This window comes from Perognathus longimembris, chromosome 23, assembly GCF_023159225.1.
Source record: "Perognathus longimembris pacificus isolate PPM17 chromosome 23, ASM2315922v1, whole genome shotgun sequence".
Taxonomy (NCBI): Eukaryota; Metazoa; Chordata; class Mammalia; order Rodentia; family Heteromyidae; genus Perognathus; species Perognathus longimembris.
Window position 1 is genome coordinate 28,413,965 of NC_063183.1, and position 21,398 is coordinate 28,435,362.

The window sequence follows — 21,398 nt, forward strand, 5'->3', positions numbered from 1 at the left end:
AACAACTTGAAACCACAAACCCAAAAGTGCAGATACCCACGGCATCAACGTGAATCTGCACTGCCTGCACTCAGCAGGTAATTATGGGAACTACTCATCCTTCTCTTCTGCACCATGGGCAGGAAACAAATGGATAGTAAGGAAGTCTCAAATATATACATTTATTCCACGTCTGTGGTCACTTTCACCCTGGAAATAAATAGTGGTGTTTTTCTACTGCTGAAATAAATGTGGTTTCTCTTGCAATGAATAATTTATTGCCACAGGAGAAAATTGACTTTCCGGTTGGTCAAAAAGGCCATTGCTCAAATGATTCTTTTTCTATTTCAGAAGTCATCTCCCAACTCACCAAAATAAAGTGGGTTACACTGCCCACTAGGATATAGGAAAACATATCAATACAAATTGAACACTTTTCACTGACTTATTTCTCTTTATTGAGACAAACTAACTGTTTGCTTAGGGTTATTTTAGTTTTTGAAATGTCATCTTACCTGGAGATTTGGCATAAGAAGCGTGGAAGCAGGAGAAATTAATAAGTGCATATGAGGCCAGGAAAAAGTTGGAGATGATGGGAGCAATGACGTTCAGTTCCGCTGTAATAGAAGCAGAATTGAACATGTACATTTGAGTGATGAGATCAGGGGCTGAACAGCTGTTATAGCCTAGGAGCTTGACTTTATTTGGAAATTGAAAACACAGCTAGCATCTGTCAAAGTTTAAGAAGGTAGTGATTTTTCTTTGGAGCTACATATATGCTTTTAGCTAGAGTTTCCATAAAGTAAGACTCAGGATAACCCTCCCAATCAGAAAAAAGACAATCAGGATGTCTACCTACAAAAAATAAAATTCATGGGGGAGTGGGCGGAGGTTTTGAGGACTGAGAATACCGTGGGATTTAAAAGAGTGTTAAATATCTTTTCTAAAATCCTCATGGTGGAGAACTTTCTAAGGGTGGATAGTGTCAAGTCTAATGGTGGAAAGGCAGAAGAAACTATTAGCCAATGGATGCAAAGAAGAGATGAAGAGTAGCTACTTTTGAATGACTTTAAACCATAGCACCCACATAGATACTATAGATATATACCTCCTTCACACCTATCTTAACATACCCCGGATTAAATGTTTTCTGCTATATATGCAACCAAGAGGCTTTTCATGTTGACAGACTAAATAGTGGTCCACCAGATATTCCCAGTATAGTCGCTCTGACTTTCAAGACTTCAGTTACTCTTCATACTTTTCCCCATCTTTACTTCTGCCTCTTAAGGCTTTCCCAATGTATTTTGACCTCAATGACTAAATATCTAGTATTATTTAATCCTAGGTGGATTTGTTTTTATTTTATTTTTTGATCATGGGGCTTGAAGTCTGGACCTGGGCCATTGTCCCTGAGCTCTTCAGCCCAAGGCTAGCACTCTACCACTTGAGCCACAGCGCCACTTCCAGTTTTATGGTGGCTAATTGGAGATAAGAGTCTCATGGACTTTTCTGCCCTGGTTGGCTTTGAACTGCGATCTTCAGATCTCAGCCTCCTGAGTAGCTAATATTACAGGCATGAGCCCCTGGGTGCCCAGCTTTAGGTGGTAAACACTGTTCAATATAAGTTAAAATAGAGATATCAGATATTTATCCGTCTTAATGACGCGATCATAGGTGGCAAGTGGGTCTGATTCTATGCCACAAAAACTAATAAGGGAACAGGCAAAAAAAAAAACAACCCAAACCTACTGCCATAAAGCTTGTACATGGAGCTAATCCATGTTGTTCTGAAAGAACAATTTTAAAGGTTATTGCTTAATTTATACAAAACTTTTAAAGACCTTGGCTCTGTGATCATTTAAATGCAGTAGAGAACAATAATTTGAGGTTCTAAAGGTTAAACTATATAATTGAAACATCTCTCTATATAATCACTTTTTATTTAAATTCTTCAAAACCTGACAAACATGCAGAGTTCTATAGCCCCTGCTTTCAGGGGATCTTATGAAGTTTCATGAATTAGAGTCACTTCCTTTGGGTGGCTTAAAGAATGGTGGCCTCATATAATGAGGAAAGCTCTGAGCTAGACATAGTTCCCATCCTTTTTGCTCTTTTCTTCTGATGTGCTCACCAGCAAAGTTAGAACCTTAGGGAAGAGAAAGGAATATGCCGGGTATAGTTGACGAGTGTCCCTTTCCAAGTTTATGTAGGTGTTCCTACATTGCCTGAGGAAAGGAAGTCAAGATGGTAATGTAGGTAAATGATTATCAAATACTAAAGTCTCCAAGTCTGTTCGAGGAGCTTATATAATACAGATTGCTGTTATCATAGATTCTGACTGAGTAACTGGATTTAGGGCAGAAAAATCTGCACTTTCACAAATATTAGTGATTTTGAATAGATAGTCAATGAACTACATTGGCATAGGCCTTTCAGTTGTGCTAGCTCAGTCCACTGTCATAGCAGTGTGGAAAACTGCACTGGGATAACATGTATTCCGTTGTATTTGGCTGGATAGATTTTCAACATTCAGATTCCAAGGATAAAGTCCAGAGTCTCCCTTAAGTTCCTCAAAGGACCTCTTTGCACAAGGATTTGTCATTTCCTTCTTAGACAGATTCCGCTATTCCCAAATGAAATCTTAAACATGAAGCAGGTAATTTCTCAAACTGAAAGGAAAAGCCTGAGTAATCAGAATTCTTTGGCTTTCAGTAAGAACAAGAAAACTACAAACCAATGAGAATAAACGCCATGGCTATCAAAAAAGTGAGAAAATATCCTCTCAGGGGTTCGTTGTTTTTCCCATATCCCTTTGCAAAGAACTGCAGTCCTTTGAAGATGTTGTCCTTGCACAGAGCCTAATAGAAAAGAAGAGGGGACATTTGTCATTTATATTTATGCACTGTCATTTTCTCTAGGTGATTCAAACAAGAAGATTTGGGGAAAGATTAAATGATACACAATACAAGGCACAAGTTAACACTGCAGTTTATCATTCTTTATATTATTTGAATCGATCTTGACTATGTGGCAGACATAACACTTGAGCCAGATGCAAACATTAACCATTGCAGAAAATGATGAGGAGTGATTGTGGGTGAGAATGAGTATTTCCACTTGATTTCCATGCAAGGGAAATAGCAGTCGAGAAAAGCACAGGCTCTTGTGCCTGAATTACCTGGAATACTTTGGGTGCACTGACCAGGGAGGCCAGGGCAGAGGAAAGCGTTGCAGAAAAGATTCCAGCAGTGATGAGAGGCCCAAACCCTGACACCATGCTCATGACCTTCAGGAGAGAAATTCAGGTTAGGAGACTCATCCAACAGTTTAAACAACAACAACAACAACACCCAAATCTTAATGCAAATGCTTTCCTCTCTACTTCCTGTGATGTAGAGTCTTTTATAAACTAATTGCTGCCAAAGAGATTTCTTTCATCCAGCTTCATTCTCAAGATCTTAGTATTTATTCTTTTTCAAAATGGACATCGCCTTTTAGGTTACTTGCAAAATACCAAATATTCATCACATATGTTTAGAAGATATTGGGAAAAAAGAGAGTAAAGAATGAAATAGTTTCCAAGATTTTGACAACATTTCCCCCATTTTCTTTGTGTTCATATTTGGTGGTGGGAAATTCTATACAGCAAAAAGTGATATTTTAATGGGATTTGGGGAAGCGCTCAGCTGTTTACCAGTCTTCAAAAAGGCATTAGCTTTACTTCTTCCTGCACACAGAAGCTTTTCAAACCTTTGCTTTCCCTGTGCTCATTAAACATAATTTTAGGCCTGAGACCTGATAGATTCTATCAATTTTAGTCATATTTTGGAATAATGACTTCAGCTGAGTTAATTTCTCCGTGTTGGTTGTTAAAACAAATGAGTGAAGATTTCACAACACATCTACTTCCCTCTCTCTTCACCAATCACAAAAATTAATATGTTGCAAGTAGTACATTTTTCCAACTTCTTTGTTTTCCCCCTGTCATTTTCTTTCTTCTCTTCCAGTCACAGGTTCTCCCTTGCTCTGGTTTTTCAGGCCCTCCACGGGCTACTTCACAGTTTTTTTTTCCCTAAGCTAACGTCCAAGTAGGAGATGCACCCTAAATGCTAACTAATCTAAGCTTCTGCTTCCCACCACGAAATCTGTCCAAATTAATTGGAAGCACAGAGGGCCCGGTGGTGCTCCCTCTTATCACTACCTATTTTCTTCTCACCACAGTAAATGCAACCACAAGAACTGATACCACACAATGCCTGCCTGCTTCCTTTCCCTCCCATACAAATTATTCTTTGTTCAATTCACATCGATCAGTAATTACCCGTTGCAGATTCTGAGGTCTTATTATACTTAATTACCTAAAAAATGAAAACAAGAAAAGGAAGCTTTTTCGTTTTGGGCGGAGGGGGTGAGGGTGTGGAGTATTGTATACCTGGAAGTTGTTCATCAGCCCATACTGACATCGTTCATATTGACATCTTGAGAAGTCATAGCCTAACCCACAGGCTGCAGATCCATTGCAGTTCATCCCAGAAACAATAGTGTCATTCATGCTCCCGGTAGCATCTCGGACCACACAGGCCGCTGTGGAAAAAGCCATGGCTTGTCATTTCTTTACAAGAATTTTGCTCCTTTAGTGTTTTCTTCTGAAAACATACCTTTGATGTTTGATCTTGATGTTTAATCTTGAGGAACCTCAAGATTATTTTGAGTCTGCATAGGTCTATTCTTACCTTGTGCTCGCTGTCCATTTTTACTGAGATGGGGTAGCAGGATGCTCCCATCCTTTAAATCCTGGGAGGGCCCTGGTTCTAATAGGTTGCCATCTTGACTGACTTGGGTGGTTCTAACCCACAAGGGCTACTTCCTATAAAGGACTTGGGAGCTGAGAATCTCGCTTCCTTTTTGAGCTCTTAAAATACATGTGGTTGTATTCTGTCCATAGTGCATATTCGGTTCATATTTCTGAGTTAGTGCTACTCTCTGAATGTTTTCAAATATGAAAACTCATTTCCTTATCTGTAAAAATAATCAGGGGAGGACATTGTACACTTATAATAATTAAGGTTATAGAACCTTTGCTCTCAATGAAGTCATTGCATAATATTTTAATAGTTGTAATTCTGCTTTCTATATGTTTACATAATAAAGGTAATATTTTGAGGAAATTTTAAGACTTCCTATTTGAAAGTTTATATTAGTGGTCACATTTTAGTGTAGCTTTATTTTTTGTCAGTTGTGGGGCCTGAACTCAGGGACTGAGCTCTATCCCTGAGCCATTTTGCTCAAGGCTAGCTACTGCTCTACTATTTTGAGCCATAGCTCCACTCCTAGTTTCCTGGTGGCTAAATGGAGACGAAAGTCTCATTTTTCAAAATATTTCTCTAGGATACGTTATCAGAAATAGAATTATGAACATTTTAAAGACTCGATATATGTTTGTCTTGATGCAAGAATTTTTTTACTGTCATCTCTGTTATTGCATAGTTGATAAGTTATTAAAAAATATGAATATACAGGTAAAATATACATTGGCTTTTTAAAAAGCCTACATGAAGAATAAATTCTCTATAAACTAAATTCCAATGAACAAAGTTCAGTTTGCTTTTCAGACTCTGTCAGGGTGGTTTCTCATTCCTAACTCATAACTTCAAGATAGATCCCAGGGACAGAAACTAATGGAACCTTCCATTTTAGCCACAGAATTCACATTCTATCAATTCAGGAAAGACTTAAATCATAGAACATTTGAGTAGGAAGAGTCACTTACAATAATCAGTTCTGTGATAAAAAATCACCCTTACACACTTGAAATTATGGCTGTTGATTACCAAGTAAAACTACCCATTCTAGTTTTACCCCTTTGCATTGTTCCTTTATGTCAACTTGGCTATTCTGAGTCATGTATTTTAACTTCTGCATTATAGATCGCTCCAATTTCCCATGAAGTTGGGCCCTTAGCCATTATTTGTACTAATGAAAGGTTATTGACTTCATGACTGGTTTTCTCCTGCCATGGGAGAAGTATAGAAATGTAGTTTTTTTTTCTACCCCTGGGGTACAAAAACTAGAAAAATCTCTGAAATGAGGTCTATAATTTTTTTAAATCATTTCCTTACATTTTCTGTGTCTGAAAAAGAAAAAAAAACACTTGGGAAATTTAAGTTTATGTAGCTTCAGTGTCATTTAAAAATGGGGTTGATATCCTAAAGCATGAGAAAAAATGTCATAACTAAACTTGGAAATTCCACAACAAAACATTTAATAACTTTTGTCTACTTTCCTCAAATAAGAGGCAGTGAGATAGGCAAGAATCAAAATGCTTTCAATCTTTGCTTTTATTTTCTTTCTTCAGAAAACAATTTAAGATATCTGTACTTTCCTAGTTTCCCTGACAGTAAGCAGAGGACTATTGAGATATATCCTTTGGTACAATGGTCAGCAGCTTTCCATAGTTGGACAGGCAGAGTCTGGATTTCTTATTGTGCACAGAAAAGTGTTATTTTTATGCATGTTGGGAAGCTATATTTCTCCTTTTTCTTCTGTTACATAAGCAGAAAGAGGAGAAGTGGCTGTAGGCAGCAGCAGGTGGAAACAAAGTCAGCCTCAACAAGAGCAGGAAAATACACACATTTTCTGTTCATTGAGCAATGTGGTGGCTAGCTTTTTACATTTCCACTGGCTGGGTTTTGTTCTCATTTGATCAGAATGACATTCCCATAGTAAGGACATCAGGGCAAACTTCTCATCTTTCAGAATTTTTCTAATGCCATTATTTTGGTTTGCTTCGATAGTTTGCTTCTTCGCTCCACTGTGGTTTTTTTTTTTGTTGTTTGTTTGTTTTGTTTTTGTTTTTTTGGCCAGTCCTGGGCCTTGGACTCAGGGCCTGAGCACTGTCCCTGGCTTCTTCCCACTCAAGGCTAGCACTCTGCCACCTGAGCCACAGCGCCCCTTCTGGCTGTTTTCCATATATGTGGTGCTGGGGAATCGAACTGAGAGCCTCATGTGTAGGAGGCAAGCACTCTTGCCACTAGGCCATATTCCCAGCCCGCTCCACTGTGTTATTAGGAGAAGGGTGGTAGATTCTGGATGTAATAATTACTTTCTTAGCAGTGGAATCATCTAGTGTGGCAAAATGGAATGCTCTTTGGGCTCAAGTAGCACTGGCTTATCAATGCCTTCAGGACAGTGTAACTGCATTGAAACCCTCCAAATATGCTAACCATTACTATTGAGGAATCAAGGAAGGAATTAAAGTTGCTGCCTTAGGATAATCAACTTTCTTTTTTGTTATGTTTCATTGAAAGTCCACTAGATGCGAAGAATGACTAATCTCCTTGTAATTCTGATGTCAGATACACACAACTTACCCACACAAATAGCAACCCCAATGTAGGCAACAGTGGTGATGAAAATGGCCAGCATGGTTCCTCTGGGGATGGCATCTTGGGGATCCTTTGAAACAAATAATATGGAGGAAAGATCAGAGCAAAACAATGAACATAGATTTCCCAGAGTATTTCTGTATTTTCAGAATGTCAGGCTGTTCTTTCTAAGGCAAATTCTAAGGAAACTATAAAACAAATGGGAAATTTGTGAGCTTGAGTTCTTTTTTGGGTTTGTTTAGAGTGAATAATGAGATCAGTAAAACTTTGTACCTAACAGAAGAGATTACTGTCCAGGAGGCTGATTTTATAGAAAAGTACGATAGTTCACTTACCAAGGCCTCTTCCCTCCCTATATCTCCTGTGAATTTCATGTAGATGTATCAAAGGGAAATATACAAACATATTTGGCATGTTGATACTCTGTCTCCCTCTGTCTCTGTCTGTCTCTGTCTCTGTCTCTCTCTGTCTCTGTCTCTCTTTCTCTCTATCTGTTTTATACTGAGCCTACACTTGCCTTAAAAAGTCATTCTGACTGAGCAAAAAAGGATTATATACTAAATCCTCCACATTAATTTGGAATCTAGTTTAGGAATGATTGCAATGGAGATGTTCAATTTCCATAAGCAAGCATAAAGAAAGAGGAAACTTTAAGCTCAGAAAATGGGCCTTTCTCTTGCTTATAAATCTATATACTTTCACTGAGTTGAGCTCACATCATACTTAATTTGCCATTTTATATCCTATTGAGGGGACTAAGTCATAATAAATCAATTTCCAAGCAGCATATTGAATTATATTCAATTCAACTTAACAGGGATTATTAAATAGAGATTTTAATGCATCTATTGCTTATATAGAATGATACCTGGCATACAGAAAGAGTCAATAAATATTGAATTGAGGGAAGTAAAATACCAGTAGGCATTAGTCTCTGCACTGGAGGACATGAGACTCATCAATACAAATAAGCAATCAATACAGTCTAACAAAGTTTTAGTTCTTTTTTTTTTTTTAAAAAAAAAAGAACAACCTTAAATATTCAGATCTAGTCCATCAGTAAGGTCATATGGTGAAAGTAGATTCATTCTGATAGGTGGAAATCATAACTTAGCCAAGAGAACCTCTCATTCCACCTCCCCTAATAGACTCTCTTTCTAATGTTAATTTGGATGTTGTGTTTTTCTGAGTACGGCCCTGGACCTCTTCTCTCCTCCTTCTTGTACCTATTTCAGTGACTGTATCCATGCTATGGCTCTCAGTCTTGGCTTCCCTTTTTCCCATAGCTCCAGACCCATCAATATAGATGCCCACTAGACATCTGTACTCAAATGTCCTTCTGTCCATCTTCAGTGTCCAAGTCTGAGCTTCCTTTTCCTCATCTGCCATGCCAGTGAAATCAATTCAATTGATTTGCAACCAGTATCAATATCAGAAAACATTGGTTACAACAGTGAAGCAAGTGGGGAGAAATTTTTAAAGGTGTTCTTGTTGTGATTTATAATGTTTTCTTACTGTGAATCATAGTGAAAGACTTTCCATTACTTCTCCTGACTAACAACAGTTGACTATTTTAGTATCTTTCCCCTCCATGACTTTAATACAGGCACTGTAGCAAGCTGAACTGATGACTAAGCATCTGATGCAAACTTGTTCTTGAGGAGTCGAAGGAAAGCACAATATTCTTCAACTTAACAATGTGCCAACAGTTTGCAGAAATTTAAATCAGTGACCTCTGATACTTTTCCACTTGCTGAAAACCAGAAGTTCTACATCCACTACTAAATTTCATTAGGCAGTAATACTACTTGAATCATTTCATAGAAGTTTTATTTTTTTGCCTTTTATGAGCTTCAGAAAATATCTTTTTTTTTTCTGCCATTATCTCTGCCCAAGGATTTATCACAGCATTGTGGTCACTAATACAGCAAATCTAAATGTTCATCTTCTCAATAAGCATTTATGAAAGCCTGGGTAGCTCTGAGGATAGCAATAAATAAAACCAAAGGGAAAGTCTCATTTTCATGGAGTTATATTCTGGTCCCCCTTGCACAGGCTTCTCCAAACGCTGTTTCTTCATGTCCTCTAGGTTATCCAGTCTCACTTTTTTTTCCAGTTAATGTGAAAGGAACCCTGCACTGTTGTGATTCCTCTTGCCAGTTATTCTTGTCTTTCTGCCTTGTGTTTCCTTGCTAAGGGTCACCATCCAGCATTTGCTTTAAGTTCAGGTTCAAATGTTACTTTCTTGAGGAAATTATCCTTGGCTAACTGAACATTCATTTGGTCCATATTTTTTTATTTCTCTAACCCCTTGGGCTTTTTTTTTGCTTTTCATTTATACATAATTCCTAATAACTACTGAAAGTACTTCTGAAGTTGATGATAAATTTTGTGTGAGCTAAAATCTGTGTGTTCTTCAACAGACTGCTTATTGTCATCTAATATTTCCTCCTTCCATTCTTCTCTTCCTCCCTCTCTTCTTTCTTTCCTCCCTTCCTTTCCTCCCTCCCTTCCTCCTTCTCTCCTTCCTTCTTTCCTTCTTTCCGTCCTTCCTACCTTCCTCACTCCCTGCCTTCCTTCCTTCCATTGTACTAGTGCTTGAACTCAGGACCACATGCTTACTAGGCAGGCATACTGTCACTTGAGCCAAACCCAAGCCCTTTTTATTCTTCAGGTATTTCTTTTACATAAGATCTGTGTTGTTGTTTTTTTTAACCAGGGCAGAAATGCTTCTGTGTAGCTGGAATCATATAAACATCAACTTTTCCCAACTTAGTTGTTTAGATGGGATTTCACTAACTTTTTGCACAGGCTAGACTCAAACTAAAATCCTCCTGATTTTTGCTTCTCAAGTAGCTGGCATAATTAGCCATGACCCACCATGCTAAGCTCATTTTCATCCTTTTAATACTAGAACCCTCTAAATTTTTTTCTGAACACATGGCTACCAAGATAGAGACTATATTTCTCAGGCTCTTGTGCAACTAGGAAAGTTAACAGGTCTGAATTTTAATAAATGTCAGCAGAAGTGATACATACAGAAATTGCTTGCCATCTACTTTCTTATCCTTCTTCCTAAAGACTGGAATGTGATCTCTTAAATGATTATTTACCTTGCACCTTGTAGATTGTGGTAAACCTAAGGTAACAGTGAAATAGATAGAAGTTATTGGTGCCTTTTGAATCAGACCGTTCTTATTTTGTTGGAATGTCTTTGAGCTCAAATTTTTATGCCCTAGAAAAATAAACTTCTATCTTATTTTTGACAACTTCTATCTTACAGTTGTCTTTCATTAAACATTCATATCAATGTCATTACTAATACAATTATTTTGATGGTATGTAATACAGAATAATATGAATGGAACACTAAGCGATGATGTTGGTTTATTGTTTCTTTTCTCCAATGTTTATGTTCTTATGATGTTCAAAGAGAAAGGATGCTCCTGATAGTCAGTTTGTTGGGAAAATGAGATACTGCCAATCTGCTCTCTCCTTCTGATATCACTGAATAAGAACTAGCTGAAATAGGAATCCAAACTTGGTATTCAAAGAGAGAACTTATAAGTAACCAGGAAATAATTCAGAAATCTTATAGTTTTGAATCTGTAGGGAAATATGGCTGCATCCAATCTCTGCAACTTCTTATGCTGCCCATCAATTGCACCACTACCTCCCAGGACTGCAAAGCAGGGGAAATATCCTACCTCCAAATCTCCCGAGATATTGGCACCAGCAAGAATCCCAGTAGCTGCTGGGAAAAAAATGGCAAAGACCGAGAAGAAGCCTTCACCCTTTGTGAAGCTTGGCCCAAAGTTTTCTGCAAATATTGATGCTGCAACATAAGTTACAAGAAAATCATCATGTAGACTTCTGTCACAGAGTTAAAGATTAAATACTTAAGTTCCAAATGTAAATGTATCCCTAGATTCAAACTGGAATGAACTTGAAGCTGACAGTGTACAACTGATGAACTTTAAGTCATATCTTTCCAAGAATCAAAAAACATTTCATGAGGTTGTAAATCTCTAGGACACCTCAGAAAAAAATCATTAATTTTTGTATCAACAGAGACTCAAGCTGCCTTTTTAGAATCTAAAAGAGATCAAAAGATGAAGAATTCTTACATGATTATGTTAGCATATCTCTAAATATACCATACATATTCACACAGACACATATCTCTAGCAAATATATTTGGTCATGCATAAACACTGAAAACAACACTTTAATATGCTTTTTAAAAATTGTAGGAGAATATTTGGGTTGGGCTACTCTAACATTTTTCTATTTATTTTCTAATTGCTTTGTTACTTACTTGTTCCCCAAATTTGAATCTTAAATTCGTTTTTTGTTTTTTGTTTTTTTTTTGGCCAGTCCTGGGCCTTGGACTCAGGGTCTGTGCACTGTCCCTGGCTTCTTTTTTGCTCAAGGCTAGCACTCTGCCACTTGAGCCACAGCGCCACTTCTGGCCATTTTCTGTATATGTGGTGCTGGGGAATTGAACCCAGGGCCTCATGTATATGAGGCAAGCACTCTTGCCACTAGGCCATATCCCCAGCCCCTGAATCTTAAATTCTTATGCCAAACTCTCAGGGATTTTGTTCACAGAATGGTATTCATGCTCAGTAATTGGTTATCACTAAATTACTTAGGCACCAAATTACTTCAGCGAAAAGGACACAACCTAGAAGAAAATCAGAAAAGAAAAGGCAAGGAAGAAAGACTGGGAACAAAAGAATTTGGCACACATAAAGAAAGTTTAGATCATCAGAAAAATAAAGGAGAAGAGAGAAAGGGCTATAAAGAAAAAGGATGTTAACATCCAAAGCAACCAAGACAATCTTCACAAAACAAATGAAATCAGAGTAAAAGAAAGTAGTGACATGATTTTGCAAAGGGTATGTGGTTAGGATAGCTATCAAACAGTGACAACTAAATAAATAATGAAATAAAAAATACAAAACCTCTGCAGTGGAGTCTGAGTAAACTAGAATAGAAAGGCAGGAAAGAGTGGGAGATGAAGTCGACTAAGAGATAAGTCAAATTCCACACCTTGTAATGTCATCACAGGATTTGTGTAGACAAATAGAAGTCCTAAACTCTTTTATTCTTTTTTTTTTTTTTTTGGCCATTCCTGGGCCTTAGACTCAGGGCAGGAGCACTGTCCCTGGCTTCTGTTTCCTCAAGGCTAGCACTCTACCACTTGAGCCACAGCACCACTTCTGGCTTTTTCTGTATATGCGGTGCTGGGGAATCGAACCCAGGGCATCATGTATACGAGACAAACACTCTTGCCACTAGTCTATATTCCCAGCCCCTACTCTTTTATTCTTGAAAACCTAACATTGATGCTTAAGTAGACAACACCACAGCAAGTTAAGTGTCAAAAAGTCTGCCAGAAAAACACAAATAGCTATTTGATTTTAGTGCTTGCATAGTTGAACAAATTGTTCAAGCTGTGTGCTTTTCCCCAGCACATACTTCTTATTACTTCAGTTTAACCTGTCCAGCATTTTAAGGTATACAGAACAGTTCCATCTTCAATCTTATTTACTTCTCATAATTTCCTCAGGAAAATTGTCATATATACGTTACCAGGAAAATCACAAACATGTTAGATGACCTGTCCAGCTGATGAGTGTTAGAGTTGAGACCCTTTCCTGGCTCTCCTGAATAGAACTGCAGGTTTTTCCCTGGACCACACCGAGGTTCTGATGACTGGATTTGATGTGACAGAGGTAGGTGGCAATGAGAACAGCCGTGAGGAGCCCAGTGCTGATAAACATCTAATTCGCCACATGTACCTTGGTAATTGAAGAAGCCTCTAGATTTCTTCTCATTGTTGGATGGAATGACAGTCCCGATGAAGAAGTTTGCAATAGCAATGAGAAGAATGACCAGAAGAATCACTTGAGCCTGGAATGGCAAAGTGAAAGGAGACAAAATTACATTTTATTGAAAAACTTTTTGCCTGATTTTAAGAGTTATATGTTCACTATAGAGAGAGAGAGACTACCTGATTATTCCGTTCAAGACCTTGTTCTCCAAACTAGGTAAGAGGTGTCTCCTTGTGGAATGACATACTAATGAGCTTTATTCTGCGTAGATGTGTATGCTACAAGTGTATTGGGTCTTCCTCATCTTAACCGAGGAAAGATCAGAGCACAGATTAGCTTTTAGGATCCTGTGATACCCAGGAGACTGGATGTCAGAGTGTTCATGTGAGCAGTATGTGACGTCAACTAGTCAACTAATCTTCCTTCTACTACATTTTAAGTTGTAGAGTTACTTGGATTTAACAACCATTGTTAACTCTACCTGGGTCTTACCTCAACCAACCCTTTGTGTAGCAATTTCTTTCTTTTCATCCTGTAACTCTCATTGCCTCCTCAGAGAGGGATTTTCTGATCATTAGATATAAATAATATCAGATAATGTCCCCTAACAATAATATCCCCTACACAACAATATAATAGATGCAGTCTTGAATTTACCTGTATTCTTTCAGGTTAATATCACCAACAGCCTGATGAAGTAGGTTATGTTATTATGTCCATTTTAAAGATAAGGAAACAAGCCAGCCAGCCTGCCTGCCTTCTTCCTTCCTTCATTCTTTCCTTCCTTTCTTTCTTCCATCCTCCCTCCCTCCTTTCTTCCCTCTCTTCCTTCCTTTCTTTTCCTTCCTACTTCTTTTCGTCCATCCTTCATTTCCTTATTTTCTCCCTCTTCCTTTCTAATGGGATCAAACCCAGAGCCATGTACATGCTAGACTAGTGAGCCCTACTATCAGGCTACATCTCGACGTCCTCTGTTGTTTTCAGTCTCAACGTCCATTTCTTTCATAGTGCTTTTCACAGTTTACCATTTTATATCTATTTTTCTACCTGTTCGTCACTCATCTATCTAGGGTAGGGATTGTGCATATTTTGGTCACAACAAATGTCTAGTGTTAGGACATGTGATAGGTACTTAATTTTTGTTTGATGTTTGAATGCATAACCCACAAATAAATGCCACAGAGGAAGTTTTCCTAATGTTTTAGACTGGTGAGAGAATTCAGCCATTGTCCCATGCGTAAAGATGACATGAGAATTTGTTACCACCTCTCCAGGCATGGAGAACCATTTTCACTCCCACTGCGTATGATCACTGTGTAGAGTTTCAAAAGACACATTCCTTATCATTCAATAATATTCTGTCAGTTTTACTACTAGTCAAATCCAGACATGTTCTGGTTCCAAAGCCTGTGATGCTATTAAGTTTCCTGGTGAAGTTATTCGGTTTCTATCACCTTCTTCCAACATACTTGTCATTTCTCAGTGGCTTCTGCATTCACAGGTGGTGACAACTTGAAAGATGGTACCAGGGCAGGTAATGGAGACATGGCCTCTAGCATGTCCTACCTCATAAAAGGCCTCTGCCCAAAGACAGCAGTACCCTGGATGACTGTGCTGCTCTAATGACAGCTTCCATAGGACAAAACACAGGCTCCACCTATCATGTGACACCTGATTTGTGAGTCAAGATGGGACTTGGTGGTTTGTAGGCCTGATAGTCCACCTACAGATAATTTGCTCCTTTCACCACAACCAGCAATAACAGCAATTCCCTTTTGAATAGTCCTTTAAATGTATCCAATGCCTAACATATGAAACTGTAACCTCTCTGTGCATCAGTTTTATAATAAAAACTTAAAAAAAAGTCTCTTCTTTCAATTTATTCAGAACCTGACTAGTAGCTGTTGGTAACATCATCTTGAAAACTTCACCTTTGCTTCCCATTCCATTCCAGCTACTGAAATTCCTAAAAGAATCACCACAGTAATGGAACCTATGATTCGAATATCATTGGTTTGGTCCACCATCATTGAGTCACTCTCCTGGAGGGAAAAAAAATCATGACAATGATTAGAGATATAACTCTCTACAAAGGAGTGTTAGTCTCACATTTAACAGGAAGAAAAGGTATTATACACAATTGCTTGGGGCCATGAAAGATAATAAATAATGAAATGCTCATACATTTGAGAATAAAGAACCTAGTACTTTTTTCCCTAGGAAAATAGGCCTTTGAAAGCCAAGGTTAGCGAGCTAGATATTTTACAGATTTGTTCCAGTTACAGCTTTTGAAGTTCTTGTAGCACTAAGCGTATACATACACAGCATTGTGTTTTGTTTCAAAAGGACTAGTTATTTTAATGTGTCAAGGGGAACCCTAGAGGAATAAAAGCGAATGTTTACAATGTGTGTATTTGCAAATATGTTCTGTTCAATTTAAGAACAGACTATATAAACCTGGTAACACAGTTCTTAAAGACAACATGCCTTAAGAAGTACTTAATATGCTCACTTATTCATCGAGTTTTCACATACAGGGACTTATAGCAATTGAATTCAGTGAATGCTATCATTAGCATGAAAGGAAGTTTAGGACATAGTTCATATACCAACTAGTTAATGTACTTGTGCAGACACCATTTTAGGTGAAGCACATAACTAGGAAATGTCTACTTTTCTATAGTGAGTCACTTGCACGTTTTAAGTTATTTCTCTTTGGGGAAATCTGTAGGCACAATAGAAGTATGAATACTTGAAAACAATATCCATTATCTATCTGGTGTTTTATATTTCCTACAGTCTTTCATATATATTCTTTCATCTAATCTGTCCCAAACTTTTATGAAACACACAGACTGGTATTATCCCATATTATACAACTAGAAAACAAGTTTCTAATGACTTCAAAGAACTGGTCTCAAGTTTCCAAAGGGTCAGGTGAGAGACAGAACCCAAAGCCACATCTTCTGTTGCCACCTCCAGGACTCCTTCCCATGTGACAACTCTTTCCCTCTCATTTTGCACAATGTCCCCTAGTGCTCTGAAAAAGCAAACTGTATTGAGCTATCGCCTAGCTGTATAAAGAAAAGTTTAATTACCTGAAGAAGATCAACCACCGTCTCAGCAAATCCCACCACATACATAGCAACAGCCACTGCATTGGCAAAAGCAAAGATCAAGCCTATTGACCCTCCAAACTCTGGCCCTAAGCTTCTGGAAATAAGATAGTAGGCTCCACCTGAAACAAGAAATAGACATTCTTTATGCAAAGGAGCTAAGGAAATTAGGTAATATGATTGAGTGATTTTCAATGTCCTCAGTACTCTAAGCAATAATTATTTGAATAAAAATCACAAATTATAATTTTATGAATCCTGCATCATCATAGTGAACAACAGCTCTTTTGTATACTCTACTCTTTATTTTCAGTAGAAGTACCCTGACTTAAGCAAATCTAATTTATTGAAATTGAAATATAAAATAACATGCTACAAATAATGACAAAGCTATTTGAATATTCCAATGATTTGTGTGTGTGTGTGTGTGTGTGTGTGTGTGTGTGTGTGTGCACCAGTGCCAGGCCTGGGGCTTGAACTCAAAGTTTAGGCACTGCTCCTGGACTTCTTTTGTTCAAGGTCAGTGCTCTACCACTTGAGTAATAGCTCCACTTTTAGATTTTTTTGGTAGTTTAGTGAAGATAAAAGTCTCAAGGACTTTTCTGCCCGGGCTGGCTTTGAACTGGGGGATGCTCAGATCTCAGGCTCCTGAGTAGCTAGAATTATAGGTACGAGCCACCAGTGCCTGGCTTTCAGTGTTTTTTATTTTTTGTTTTTTGGCCAGTCCTGGGCCTTGGACTCAGGGCCTGAGCACTGTCCCTGGCTTCTCTTTGCTCAAGGCTAGCACTCTGCCACTTGAGCCACAGTGCCACTCCTGGCCATTTTCTATATATGTGGTGCTGGGGAACCAAACCCTGGGCTTCATGTATATGAGGCAAGCATTCTTGCCACTAGGCCATATTCCCAGCCCACTTCAGTGATATTTTTTTAAAGACAATTTTTTTTATGGTACTGGGGGTTGAACTCAGGCCCTCATGCTCTCTCGGAAGGCATTGAACCACTTAAACTATCCCTCTAGTTCACAAAGACAAATCATTTTTGGTAAAATTTACTATGTTACTATTTCCACAGCCAAGCAAGCATGATTCATCACAGAAAATAGAACAAAGAAGTCTTTTCTGGACATCTAATTTCAGTTGAGCAGAATTTTACCTTGCTATTTAAGTTTTTTTTGGAATTTTTGTTTTGTTTTGTTTGAACTTTGGGGATTCATTAGCAACATAAAATTTTCACTCAATATTAAATCAACTCTAGATAGTATATTGTGACCAAAGCTTGTATTCATAAGTAAATTAATTGTCTTACCTCCTCTTACAACTCCATTTGTGCAAATTGCAGACATAGAAATACCTGTGAGTGTTGTCACGACTACGCTCAAGCCAATGATGATGACTCCAAGACCTGCAAAATGCCCCAAGAAAGGTGTTTGGCTCCAGAACTGAGAGAAGTTACCAGGACTTTAGAAGCAGCAGTCTGAATCTCATCTCTGAAGGTCACTCTCCTCACAAAAACCTGAAATGCTCAAACCACCTGATTCCATGTCAGTCTTGGAAGCACCTGAAATGTACTCAACTTTACATTTGAAGCCATGTTCAGGAGTCATTTTCTAAGAAACACCAGGGAGAATTGTGTAGACTGGTCTGAAAAAAGAAAAAAAAATTATCCAAAAACTTGCACATCTGGAAATCACCACCTGCAATGTGCCAGAGAAGTCTGTTAGAAAGAGGCCAGGGCTGACCACAGGAGACCTGAACTATCCTGACCCTACCTTATATTCTTTGTGCATCCAGTTCCTCAAGACAGGCGGGCTTCAACAACATCAGGTTACTTCCTCGTGCCCATCGAAAATAAGTATATAAAAAGTTTTTTGCCTACCCGTAGGAAGTGATGAGGCTATGAGATAGCTTTAGATATTTTTACCTCCACGAACAAACCCGTTCGTTGCTATTGCAGAAGTTGACAACCCAGTAATAGAAGTTACCATGGTGGAAAGAAGAATTATGAGAACTCCAAGACCTGTTAGCAATGAAAGACAGAAGATAATGCGTTTTACTTTTCTTCCTTGGGTTCCCTACTGCTGCAGCATATACTGCCTTTTATCTCCGTGTCCATATCCATGCCTGGGGCCCCAGTGGGGTTTCTTTGTGCTGGGGAGCAACTTGTGTGCCTGGCATAAAGATCAAGTCAGAGCCACTCATTATGATGAAGGATGGTTTCCAAAAGTAAACATAATCTAAAATGTAGCCCTGAAAAGGAAAAGTTGACTTGTGCTGGCGTCCTGGGAGAGAAACTACCTTGGCTGTGAAAAGAGAAAACATGGCATTTGACCTTCTCTCTTGCTTGAGGAGAACCCAAATGAGAAAGTTGAGGATTTGACAAAGGTTAAATCCTTCTCCATTTTTCTTGCATCCCTTCGTTTGGGGTGGAGATGGGGGATGAAAAAGAAAAAAAGGAACCAACTTGTATTACCTTTGAAAACACTCCAGAAAGGTCAGTAGTAAGCTATTTGAGCCTGTGTTGCTTTTACCTTACAAATGATGTTGTGGGTCACAAGTTTAATTACCTCCTCTGACATATCCATTTGTGGCAATAGCAGAGGTGGATAAACCAGTGATACCAGTCACTGTCACGGCTAAGCCGATGATAATCACACCAAGACCTCAGTTGAGAGAGGAAAAATAAAGGCAATTAAATGGTGGAACAATCCTTTGGGTCATATACATAAAATCTAGCAAGTCCAGGGGAATCAATGAAGGATCACATTTGAGTTTGATAAGTAGGCCAGGAAATCATTGTGCAGTAAATGCTCAGGAACTAAAACGTGCAATGCTTTGTTGCATACAACTAAGTCACTAAGACTGGTCAAAATGTAGTGGGCATCCCATCATCCATTAAGTTCTAGACACCTATAAACATCATAATTGTCCTGTACGACCTCACGCTGTTAATATAACTGGAGGTTAAGTATGCACCCTGCCAGGTAATTTCCTTTTTATGTACTTTTGGTTGTGTAGGATTGGAACTTTACAGACGATATGGAAAATTGTTCAGACAGATGGGTAAATTAGAAAGAATCAAATTGAACTACATTGACTTATTGACTGTGTGACCTCTGACAAGTTATTTATTCTCAGAGCCCAAAATGGCAATTAAGTTAGAAATAATGTCTGTGTGAAGTCACTGCCATAGTGCATAGAATGCAGTACATAATTAATGTTACTACTTTTTCATCATAACAACAATAGTTGTAAAAGCTGTTGCTTATTAAAAAGCCCTCTATACATCTAGCCATGTGGTAGGCAGCGTGAGAAACACAAGGAACGAATAAAATGAAACAAGCTGCCCTCAAGGGTCTTATGGTTCAGAAGGTTAATGGTTATAATGAGAGGGAGAAAGTAGTAGAGGCCAGAAATCAGAGGAAGGTCTGACTGCTTTTATTTTTAAGAGTCACATAGCCAGGAAGATCATAAAGGCTGATAGAATATGCCAGCATATAACTTGGGCACGAGGCTTATTTTGAACTGAAGATAAGTGAAAGGAAGCAGACATTAAAGAAACTTTCTATCCTTTCCTACTTGCCAAAATAAAGAAACTACATTGCTAACTATCCTCAGTCCACTTTTCATTATCAGGAAAGACAAAAGCTCATGCCAGGTACTCGTGTAGACCCTGAGTAGCTGGCAGAACTGCCCCACAGAAATCTACACGAACCTTACTCACTAGGCATTTATCTTCCAGCTCTCCCATTTATGTTGCTTCCCACAATTTGTCACTCTAAAACTCAAGGTACTTTTTCTTTGTCTTGGCACTTTTGTGTAGTGTTATTATTCTTTTGTTAAGATACAATACAAGCTCATGTTGTAACCACCTTCAATCACCTATTGTTGAGTACTCCCATGTGTATGTGTGAAATACCTGTTAGCATACTTCTGCCTTTTTTTTTCTCTTGCTAGTCGGATGTGACAGTTTAATTTATAGGGCCCTCAGCAATGAACCTAAGATGGGTAGAGAGTTTTTCCTCCCCTCTACTATTTTCTCCAATAGGAGAGGACCCAGATTTGACACAGAAGGCTGTACAGTCACAGCCACCAAACTCACCTTGACTTCATCCAGAATGTTCTGGCCTGTGCTGTTTGGTATCCTCCCATACATAAGGTAGATTGCTGTTGGCAGGCTTTCTTATCTTGCAAATGGCCACAAAGGTAGTTTTGACCATGTCCTCTCTAAGCCATACCCCAATAGAAGGGGAAGTGGAAAGAGGTCAAGGGCATACATGGGAACAATGTACTAGTCTGTCTGGCTCTTCTGATGCTCCCAGCTATACCTTGCTTCTCTGGCATTGCTGTGTTATTTAGAAAGTTAAAGTAAATTGGGAGCCTGGCACCGGTGGCTTACACCTATAGTCCTAGCTACTCAGGTGGCTGAGATCTAAGGCTCTCAATCTGAAGCCAGCTCAGGCAGGAAAGTCTGTGAGACTCCTTATTTCCAATTAATCACAGAAAAAGCTGGAAGTGGTGCTGTAGTTCAAGTGGTAGAGTGTTAGCCCTGAGCAAAAGGAGTTTAGGGACAGTATCCAGGCCAAGAGTTCAAGGCCTAGGACCGCCTCCCAGCCCCCCCCTGCAAAAAAAAAAAAAAAAAAAAGCAAGGAAAGTGGGAAGGGGCTGCCTATAGGTCACAAACTGCAAACTTGGACCAAACTGCTTTGGCTGCTGCTATCCAGTCTTACAACTAACTTGCACCAAATGCTTTGAACATACTTCAGGGATCCTATGTCAGTATTACTTATAAACAGCTATGTGACCCCAGTTTCTTGTGCCACTATCATTGTCTTCACACCAGACCTAAGAAACTGTACATTTTTTTATTACTTGTCATTAACTTTATTATTTTCCTCCCATTACTTTCCCAATAATCCTTAATTCAGACATACATATATATTTATATTTAGTATATATACATACATAATTATACATATACACATATGTGTATAGATTTAGAATTCCATTTGAACTCTCAGGAATAATGTTTTATGCTATTCAACAATGTGGGACTGCTCTTTTTTCTCTCCATCAGAA

At 38.5% G+C, this 21,398-nt stretch overlaps 1 protein-coding gene and 1 long non-coding RNA gene across 5 annotated transcripts in view; one reads left to right on the plus strand and one right to left on the minus strand.

The window, feature by feature from the left end:
* Slc12a1 (solute carrier family 12 member 1) overlaps window positions 1-21,398 on the minus strand; it is an 82,199-nt gene that overhangs the window by 42,945 nt on the left and 17,856 nt on the right. Inside the window, exons 5-14 of one of the 4 annotated variants that reach the window (XM_048332982.1) lie at window positions 17,674-17,724; window positions 16,306-16,445; window positions 15,139-15,249; window positions 13,175-13,286; window positions 11,075-11,202; window positions 7,353-7,437; window positions 4,415-4,566; window positions 3,161-3,268; window positions 2,717-2,840; window positions 495-596 (exon numbers count right to left, since the gene is read on the minus strand). In XM_048332982.1, the coding sequence (XP_048188939.1) occupies window positions 495-596; window positions 2,717-2,840; window positions 3,161-3,268; window positions 4,415-4,566; window positions 7,353-7,437; window positions 11,075-11,202; window positions 13,175-13,286; window positions 15,139-15,249; window positions 16,306-16,445; window positions 17,674-17,724 (1,113 nt within the window). Of the gene's footprint in view, window positions 1-494; window positions 597-2,716; window positions 2,841-3,160; window positions 3,269-4,414; window positions 4,567-7,352; window positions 7,438-11,074; window positions 11,203-13,174; window positions 13,287-15,138; window positions 15,250-16,305; window positions 16,446-17,628; window positions 17,725-18,243; window positions 18,340-18,886; window positions 18,983-21,398 lie in introns of all 4 variants that reach the window. The other 3 variants (XM_048332979.1, XM_048332980.1, XM_048332981.1) reach the window with 3 other exon arrangements.
* On the plus strand, window positions 14,498-15,374 carry LOC125341012. Its single transcript, XR_007208859.1, has 2 exons — window positions 14,498-15,000; window positions 15,073-15,374. It is a non-coding gene; the product is annotated as an uncharacterized LOC125341012 (long non-coding RNA).